We start from the raw sequence: 10,160 nt of genomic DNA, 5'->3' as shown, positions 1-10,160 counted from the left end.
CAATTTTTATTTTTTACCTTGAGAAATATATGAGTAAAGTGTATGTAAATTACATTAATGATATTGAAATCAGCATGTTTTCAATCGTAATTAGATTATGAAAATACAAATATTTATTTGCTAAAATAATTTAAACATTTATGTAAATGTTTGTATCATTTTAAAATGAATACCATTTTGGTTTGTCTTATATTTATGCCTATTCATTAAATTTATAAGAAAATTATAAAGTAATAAAACGTTATTAAGAGCTAAAATTAAAAATATAATAATAATTATTTAAAATACAGTCATTTAAATTCAGTGCTGTATATATATTTATGACGATCATCACAAAGGGGCATGCGCGTTACCATAAGTTACAGAATGTATAGAGAACCCACAGCCGACTCTAGTACTAGCCATGCTGAACAACGTGGCAACACCGCTCACGTGACAATCGGGAGTCCTATTTTCAAAAACAGAGTCCTGTGCTCGGAATTGTAATTAACGTCCTTTTTAATTAAAAGCTGTAGTAATATACACTATTTTGTGTTAATTATGTATAAACAATATATAAACGTTGCAACTATGGCAAATAGAAGTGATGTGGTAGTATAAAATTGTTATAAATGTGATATATATTTTGTGTACTCTCACAGTAGTTTGGTGTTGTGAAGCATGATATTTGAAATATTTACAGTGGTTTCAAGAAAATTTAGGTATGAAGCAAAATGAAACCATCTTTGGATCAAATTGAAACATTTAAGAATTGATAAACGTGTATATAAGTTAATAAAAACCTTGAAACAAGCGAAATGATTGGATCGAAACCAAAGAGGTTATGTGAAGTCCAGAGAGTGTCGGGAGTCTGACGACGTTGATTGGCTGAGAGTCTGGGAGTCCGGGAGGCAGATAGAGTAGGGTAGGTGTTGATATATTCAGACCGGACTCTCGCGGTGTTGCCATTTTTACTTCAGCACGGCTAGTACTAGAGTCGGCTGTGGAGAACCATATACATAGAACAAAACCGAATAACAGGCGCCGGAAGAACGAAACTCTAGTTACAATGAGTTACAGGTTACAGTCACCAAGATTTAAGATAGACGGATGATGTTTGTTATTCATTTAAATGACATTTTTATAAATAATGGGTAAATATAGGAAAAGAATAATTGAAGAAAAATTGTACACATTAGTTTTATCTTTCAGACAACCTCGAACAGCAGTGTGAAGACGCGCTCTTCGAATTATGTGATGCTCGAGAACGGTATCCTTTACAGTGTGCAAATGAACTAGAAAAATGTATAAAACTTGAAACTGACGTACGTATAATGGATATTTGTAATACTTTCACCAATTTTATGCTTGTTGAATTGAATTTTTTTACATAAGATATATTTTGCAGATGATGGAAGTACAGAAATCTAATATAATAGACAAACCATCTTCTTGGGAACATAATAGAAATTTGAATACCGATATTACTGAAAATAAAATAAGTTTTAAATATTTAGATCGTAAGCTACACAGTATTATAAACAAATTGGATAATTTAGAAGCAGTTATGGATCAAATTGAACGAGATAAGAAATCTTTGGTTAATAAATTATTACGAGGTTAAGTTTGATACATTTGACACAATAAAATATGCAAAGTGATATTATACATTTATTTATTATTCACACCGATTGCGTGAAATACATGTATAAAAAATTTTAATTATACTACTTAGTATCTATTGATTAAATAATATGACACTTGTTTTTTTAAGTTAGTAGTGCATCTGGCTAAACAGGAACTTTCTATTAACCTATGAACATTTATTTATACTTATACGTTTTACAACAACCTTGGCACCCCTTGTAATATCTTGAAAAAGTTTTACCACTTCTAGATGCATGTCACCATAATTTGTATTCCTCAATGCATTTAATGGGCTTTTCCTTGATTCAACATACTTTTCATTACGTAAATGCTTTTTCTTTTGCAGGTATGATAGATCTTGATAAAATTCTTCTGTAATGTCTTGTATTTTATTTGATGATACTTCCTCCACATTTTTCGATTTTTTTTCTGAAGTTGTATTTTTTATTTCAATCTTTGATACAGCAGGCGACATGCTTTCACTTTCACCATTATTGTGATCATTGTGACTTTTAGTTTCTGAATGTACATTACAAACAATTTTTTCTTTCTCATGTGATTGTATTTTAGGCACCTTTTCATGAACTTGAATATTCCGTTTATCCGTTTTATTGTTCTTAATTAGAGGAATACTACTTGTTGATAATTTATTTTTTAATATTCTTTGTAGCGGTAAAGGTATTTCTGTCATACCAATAGTTTGATTTGAAATTATTGTTGGAGCATTTATCTTAGTTTTTACATTATCACTGCATAATTTAAGCGATTTACTTGTAACAGATGTGTTCGTAACTTCATTTGAAGAGTGAGCATTCAGACACTTGTATGGTGATAAACTGTTGCTGGGAAAGAAAGTACATTTATCATTTTCCATAAATTTTGCATTAAATTCATATACTTCTTTTAAAGAATTTATTGGTAACTGAAAACTATTATTCTGTAGTGCTTCTGGTATTATGTCTTCTTCTTCCTCTTCTTTTGTATGGTTTAAATATTTATGTTTTTCAAATTTCATATTTTCTTCAAATTTATAGGCATCATCTGGTGCAAGATACTGGCAATTATTTGTAATGTATAAATTTGTATTGTTACTCGAAACACTTGTACTAGGTAAAGGAGAATTATTATACGAGGATTTCGATTGTATATCATTTAAAAAACATTTTACAGTATCAAATGGATGGTTGTTTAATGATTGGTTTTTTGAAATATCTTGTTGAATACTTTTGTTTTGATCATTGTATCCATTTGTAATTTGCTTTGGTAAATCAATCATTGTTATTAAATTTTCTAATCCAAGTAAACTAGAATTGCGTAAACGTTTTTCACCTTCTTGTGTTTCAATTTTTTCAGAATTTTCTAACACTTCGTCTACATCCAATTTAGTTTTCTGTTCAATAACCGCTACGGTATCTTGTCCTTGTCGAATTGTAAACATTAATCCTTCCATTACCAAATTAGTAATATCAGAAGAACGTGCCGTTATATTATCTACTGTACATTTTCGTTTTTTAGAAGTAGATAAATCCTTTTCATCTTCATTTACATCTTCCAACTTATGTTTTTTAGAATTCTGTTCGTGTTGATCACATGATCTTTTACTGTTTTTAGTTTCCTGCAAACAATTTTTGAAATCTGATGCGTTATGTTTTTCATTTTCTATTTCTTTTTCTATCAAATATTGGTATGGTAAATTGACAGAATCTGTATTAGCATTATCAACAATACTATTATTATTATTGCTATTTGATACCAAATTGGTTTTGTAATCAGTGGATTCTTTCTCAGTCTGATGTTTATCCGATTCAGTAGTATTTACATTAGTTTTTTCAACACAAAGTGTCTCATCTTTATTGTTTGTCTTTTCTAAATATATAAAATCAGTTGAATGATCGTCTACTTCATCTACTTCATCTATTTCATCCCCTTCAATAATAATCGAATTAGTATCTAATAACATTGAATTATGTACATCTTTATTCACATTCCCTTCTTTCAATTTAATTGTATTATCTTTCAAAGACTTATTAAATTTATTAGTGTTTTCATTATTCCTTTTCTTTTTCATAGATTCTTTATTCTTTAATTCTAAAACTTTTTCTTGTGTATCATTACATTGAGCATTTTTTTTGGAGGTATTATTGCAAGAATATAACAAATCCTTTTTACTTTCGTTTTCTATTTTAGTTTCATGTGGATGTGCATTATTTGAATTTTCAATGGATGGAATCGAACATTCATTAGAAAGAGAAGTAGCTACATGTATTGTATTCCGATCTGTACTTTCCAAAGGGCAGCACACTTTTATAGTCAAGACAAATGCATGAGAAAATGCTGCGACAGATCGCTCTTTAAATTTTATCATTGCAAACATTTTATCTTGTCTAGTCCATGATGCATAGTCTATGTAATGTTAAGGAAGCATTCTATAACTATCGTACACTAATTAAAATCAACGTAAATTCGTATTTATTTAAAAAGGATACTGTAAGTAACTAAGAGATGCGTTGTACCGAATTGTTGTCCTTGACGAGGCTGATGCTTTATGATCCTTCTGACTACGTTCATCAACTCTTTACCAAAACTGAATTGTTTTACATTTCTATAAACATACATATTAAGAAGTCTATTCTTCTTCGTGTTATTAGATATAAGATATATATCTACCTAGTTATACGATGATATCTAAAAATAAACTTATATATGTTGCTTTTATGACATAACCAGTATGAACCAGGCACTGTTAAAATTGTATTCTCCCCTTTTTGGGTCCAATCAAGCCAGCTAGCTTTTCGTACATATATTCCAGGCATTTTCTTTCAGGTATTAATTCTTGAAATAAGGGAACCAATTTCAATGAATCCTTTCCACCAAATGATTCCCTCACTATAAATGTAAGAAAATACAACACCTTTTGCTGAAAATAAAAAAGTATATTTACAATTATAGTATTCGTATCTTTTAATATTTATTAATTTTTGATTTATAGCTTTTTTGTACATACTCCTTTTATAACTTCATTAATAAATACATCAACCACTGTATCCCAAGGAACAAATTTAGATGAACTTAAACCATAAAATACTCTTTTTCCTTCTGTATATATGCCAACAGATTCTACTACTAATAATGTGTCTATATATAAAGTAATACAAATTAGTACGGATTAAGCAAGTCTTTAGTAGCTATAATTATTCAACAAACCTTTTTTTACAGATGTGATAAAGTAAATGAATTGTATTATCAAAATTAATATGAATACAATAAGTGATATTAAAATGTTAAATACTTTCCACAAGAACAAACTTGCAAGAATTAAAATAAGGGTCACATTGACATTCAGATGTGGATTCCTATACAAGACAAATTTCATAACATTTCTAGCTGATGTATTTTTGTCAATTAACTTCAATTTGTATCCATTTACACTTTGGAAAAATAGTTCAGGTGAAGATTCATCTTTGTGACATATGGACGACATTAATAAAATGTTGTTATTTTGTTGTCACCACAAGCGTATCAATGATTTTTACTGAAAATAAAAAAACAAATTTAATATAATCGTTTTTTATGAGAAATTGTATCTAATGAATGTTAAGATATATAAATACTTATTACTAGTAAACTTAATAACTTACATTTAGAATAAGACAATTATTTAATAACAATAATGCAGTACATATGCAATAAATATATTGTTTGCTGGTTTATTCATACTTAATCTACTTAATAACATTCAGATACATTTTAATAACTGCAATATTATTGCAAATAAATAATTTCACCCTTTACCATGCTATAAAAAGTGCTAAATCTATGTATACACTATGGTTTTATATCTTTAAATTTATATTTAATTCTGTAACGTTTTAGTAATCACACTTGTGTGTATGTATATATCCACGTATCTATAAAATTAATCTTGTATTCATTTTTATTTTGCAAACAAACAACAAACAATCAACAGTATCTTTTTATACTTTTTTCCGATTGGTTTTGAATATTCAAGGATCAGTTTCATACAACTGAAATCATGAAAATGGAACTTTAGGTCGTGATTTCAGTGTGTATACATATATATAGCATACCATTGTTGCCATGAAATTTTTAATATACATACATATTCAATAAGAACAGTCTGTCATATATTTTTATATAGACTCCAGTACAATATTTGTGAGATTATACATTTGTGAAATAGATATATTGATAGAAAGTATCTAAATAAAGAAGAAAAATAAGCAAAAGAGAAAACAGGAAAGGGGTTCAAAAGATAAGAACTGCGCAGACGTGGTTTATGTCCTGAATCGCTCAAGTCCCGTCAAGCAGAGGGAGTGAAACAGCACCTGCTGCCATTCTGGCATTACGTCAATGGTGGATATCTCATTCGCTGGTTTGGGAGGAGTTACCGTGACCGCCATTGTTACAGCTCCTTCATATTGAAGAACGTGATCAGTGAATTTGTATCGTCGAAATTCTCTGTTTAAACAAATTGTCTCTCTTCTAGATTTCTATAACGACGGTACACGATATTAGTGAGCGCGCTCTGAGCATAGCATGTCCACAATGAATCCCGAGTAGTGAGTAAACTTCTTTTTGCGCAGACATAAGTATATCTAGGAACGTTCGTTTCGTCAAATATATAGTCAATTATGTGTAACCCTAACAACAGTTGAAATCAAAGAGATGAAATGTTACGTGTGTTGTATATATCTGTATTAATGCAAACTTCTAACGTTTAGTATCTGACAGATCACCTTTTCTCCCCCACTCTTCCTATCTATATTCATAAGCCATATTTCAGAAATTCATTCTCTGTTGTCCTTTCTCATTTTTCAGTTTATTATGATATACCATTCTCAATTCATTGATTATCCATTAGAAATTATTGCTTTGAAGTTAAAAAACATATATGAACATTTTAAGATTACTTTTAAATTGTTAGACTGTTACTCACAAGTCTGATTCTAGAAAATCAGTTGAAAAATGAAGAAGACAAAGTTCACTTTTGGAATCTTTTATGTTTTACTATGTTAAAGTGTACAAAATAGAGATAAATAAATTGTTATGTTATCGCTATCATATAATTATATTAAATATACATTTGAAAAAAACATTGTTTAGTTTTGACTTTTAGCGATGTTGGTCTGTAGAAGAATTTGTTATATATATTTACAAACTACTAAAGTTCAACATGCCATTGTTATCTCATATCTATAATTTAACATATGATGTATGTATATCAATTATTGTGTAATAGTGTGTAATAATAATTTATGTATAAAGTAAAAAAATTATATATAGGTAAATGATTTTAAACTATTATGCATTTTTAAACAATATAACGTTTGTTTCTTTAATATGTAATGTCATATGTTTAATAGTATTCAATAAATTATACTATGGATAATATGACAATAACATGTATGTAAACATAACTAAGCTATATTAATTTGGAATAATAATTTAACTTTGTGGTAGTATATATATTTAATATAATTTTTTTGCAGTGATTACCTGTTTAAGCTGCTTTTAATTGGAGATTCAGGAGTTGGAAAATCCTGTCTTCTACTCCGTTTTGCTGACGATACGTACACGGAAAGTTATATCAGTACTATTGGTGTAGATTTCAAAATAAGAACAATCGATCTAGATGGAAAGACAATAAAGTTACAAATCTGGGATACAGCGGGTCAAGAACGATTCAGAACAATTACAAGTTCTTATTACAGAGGTGCACACGGTATTATTGTTGTTTATGACTGCACAGATCAGGAAACCTTCAATAATGTTAAACAGTGGTTGGAGGAAATCGATCGTTATGCGTGTGATAATGTAAATAAGCTGCTGGTTGGCAACAAATGTGATCTTCATACTAAAAAAGTTGTTGATTACACAACAGCAAAGGTAAAAATCACTTTGTAATGAAATCATGGTTATTGAAGCTATATATAAATCATTATGCAAATATTATACATAGGAGTATGCAGATCAGCTTGGTATACCATTCTTGGAAACATCTGCAAAGAATGCAATGAATGTAGAACAAGCTTTCATGACAATGGCTGCAGAAATAAAACTAAGAGTGGGTCCACCGTCGAGTGGTAACAGTGATCCAGCAAATAAAGTGAAGATAGAACATGGACGTCCGATCGAAGCCTCTAAATCAGGGTGTTGCTGAGAAATGTAATTTTATATCTCTGTAACCAAAGTAAGTGACTTCATACATAATAATGATTTCAAATATAATCATCAAAATTTTAGCACAATGAACTTACATATTAATGTAGGACTTTCAATTATAGAAGGACATCTTATGATAGCAGTTTTATACTGCTTAAGAAAACATTACCAGAAGAAACAAGAACGTTCATGAAAGTTTCAGTTTACATTTAAAAAAAAAAATGAGGTGTGAAGCATTATCAATTACGGACCACCAACTCTATTATAGAGTTGAATAAAATAATTTTTGTTCTATCTTTTTTTCGAGAAAGAACATTATTCACTCATTAATGTCTAGTGCGATATTCGACCATAGAAAAAAATTCGTCGAATTAGCATTGAAGATTATTTTTTACGCGATGATGCGTTTAACGGCAATTCGAGTTTAAAGTAAATTAAATAATATTGTGTATCGTGATTATAAAGATAAGCATTCTTATTTTTTAGCGTAATTGTAACATGTATAATTGAATGGTTTTTTGTCTTAGAAAGGGAGTCATTCTTATCTTCTGTACTACCCAAACATTTTTCCATATTTTATTCCAATCTTGTGAGAGAAACGAAAACAAAACTAACAGTATACATGTCAGAAACATGTCATTAATTGCTGCCTCCCTTTTTTTCAGTGCTCATTAGTGTAATTTAATAATGATATATTAATAAACATTTCAACACTAATACAAAACGTGAAAATAGTATACTTAATTGTATAAGAACAATTAAAAAATGTTACACATGCTCCCATTCTGTAACTTCTGTAAAAGTTACATGAGTTTTTTAAACTTGTGCTACATACGAAGTTCATAAAATTGTTCGCCTATACGTATAAATACGTCGTATAGTTTGTAAAATGTTCAAGCGCTTTACAAATTCGATATACTTTGCCTTGTTTCTAAATAATAAGGGTATATCATAGTTATTTGTTTCATAAGAACTTGTAAAATTAAAATTTTAGCTAAAATATTATCTTTCCTTTTTGTATCAGTTCCTTGCTGTTGAAAAAATCTAATTAACAACATTTTATATTTCATATTCATTACTAGTTGTTCTTGCTTTTATATAATGAACATAATTAAAAAACGTTTAATAAATCAGGTTACTCTAACAAAGCTTTGTACTATGCAATAATAATACCAAGAAGATTTTATATATCATATATTATTCTGGTTTTTATTAAAAGAAAGAAAAGACATATTTTGTATAAAATCAATATAAAATTGCAATTAATCCCACTTTTGTATTGTTATGAAAAAAGAAAAGGAATAAGAATATTTGGAAAGCATATGGGGTTTCTTCTATTATCGTGCTACTAATTTATTATGTTAATTCATAAATAAAAATGTATGAAACTTCACAAGGACACATGTAACAAGTAAATGTATAATCACAAAAAATAAAAGTCATGTATAAGTTGTAAATCATTGATTAATTTTAATTGTAGCAATGATTCGCATTATTATTGTTTGTATAATATGAAACATTTTATTACAGAACACAGTTGGTATGACAGTTGTTGGTATTTTACTTTTTAGAAATAGCACCAAAAAGTTGTTAAAGCAATTATTTTATTAACTTGAATTTTAAAAAGACCGCCATATATTAAATTTTTTAAATTCGATCTTAGCGCCATCTATACAAAAGTGGCTGAAACTATTCAATGCTTTATCGATCGGGCTTTTACATGTGGCAGCCGATGTCGATAAGGAAGATTAGTCAAGATTATTATCACCGCCACCTTTGTCGAACTATGTTTATTATTCATTTGTTATATTTAAAACAAATTGGAATTAATTTTATGAATGTTCATTCCTCCAAGAGCCTTTAAACCCAAAAGACGTGTATACCATTATATTAACAATTTCAAATATATTATTATAATTTATACGCAATTCATTCAATTTAAATGTGGGATAAGCCCCTATAAAGCAGCCCATCATAGCGCCTCCGAGCGGTAAAAAAGGAAGTAAATTTTGCAAATCTTTGGCCCCCCTGCAACCCTTGCAACGCTGTATCCCTTACATCCTTGCAACTGTTACATCTCTTACATCTCTATATCCCTTTATAAATAAAAGGGATATACAATCAACATAATCAATCAACATTATTATAAATAAAAGGGATATACAAGCCGTTACTTTACAAGCATACCGTCGTTACCAGAAATAGGGCGAAAATGGCCGCTATATTTCGCTAGATCCGGTCGTACCCATCACTACCTCGAACAAGTGAGTTTCACGATTTGTTCGTATTTAGGTCTTATATTTCGCTATTTGCTTCGGGGTCCCTGACACCCCAGATACCATAATGTCGAT

At 29.1% G+C, this 10,160-nt stretch overlaps 3 protein-coding genes across 4 annotated transcripts; 2 read left to right on the top strand and 1 right to left on the bottom strand.

Moving 5' to 3' along the window:
• The first annotated feature begins 363 nt into the window (after positions 1-363).
• Positions 364-1,647, top strand: LOC117602694 (uncharacterized). The gene is made up of 3 exons (XM_034321004.2): positions 364-1,133; positions 1,192-1,304; positions 1,388-1,647. Exons 1-3 carry the CDS (start codon positions 1,130-1,132, stop codon positions 1,601-1,603), a joined length of 333 nt encoding a protein of 110 aa, XP_034176895.1. The 5' UTR covers positions 364-1,129; the 3' UTR covers positions 1,604-1,647.
• Positions 1,648-1,661: 14 nt separating this feature from the next.
• On the bottom strand, positions 1,662-5,652 carry LOC117602691 (uncharacterized). The gene is made up of 6 exons (XM_034321001.2): positions 5,265-5,652; positions 4,831-5,158; positions 4,631-4,761; positions 4,294-4,543; positions 4,113-4,228; positions 1,662-4,029 (listed from the first exon to the last, which is right to left on the bottom strand). The coding sequence occupies exons 4-6, from the start codon at positions 4,437-4,439 to the stop codon at positions 1,793-1,795; spliced, it is 2,499 nt and encodes an 832-aa protein (XP_034176892.2). The 5' UTR covers positions 4,440-4,543; positions 4,631-4,761; positions 4,831-5,158; positions 5,265-5,652; the 3' UTR covers positions 1,662-1,792.
• A 161-nt stretch (positions 5,653-5,813) lies between these two features.
• Rab1 (RAS oncogene family member Rab1) lies at positions 5,814-8,103 on the top strand. Of its 2 annotated transcripts, none has more exons than XM_034321003.2 (4): positions 5,814-6,206; positions 7,137-7,533; positions 7,607-7,837; positions 7,917-8,103. In XM_034321003.2, the coding sequence occupies exons 1-3, from the start codon at positions 6,184-6,186 to the stop codon at positions 7,805-7,807; spliced, it is 621 nt and encodes a 206-aa protein (XP_034176894.1). In that variant the 5' UTR covers positions 5,814-6,183; the 3' UTR covers positions 7,808-7,837; positions 7,917-8,103. The 2 variants fall into 2 exon arrangements, with proteins under 2 accessions (XP_034176894.1, XP_034176893.1); XM_034321002.2 differs by having other exon boundaries at positions 5,824-6,206; positions 7,932-8,103.
• The last annotated feature ends 2,057 nt before the right edge of the window (positions 8,104-10,160 follow it).

The sequence above is a fragment of the Osmia lignaria genome, chromosome 12 (genome assembly GCF_051020975.1).
Source record: "Osmia lignaria lignaria isolate PbOS001 chromosome 12, iyOsmLign1, whole genome shotgun sequence".
Classification (NCBI taxonomy): Eukaryota; Metazoa; Arthropoda; class Insecta; order Hymenoptera; family Megachilidae; genus Osmia; species Osmia lignaria.
This window is presented reverse-complemented; position numbering and strand designations above follow the sequence as displayed.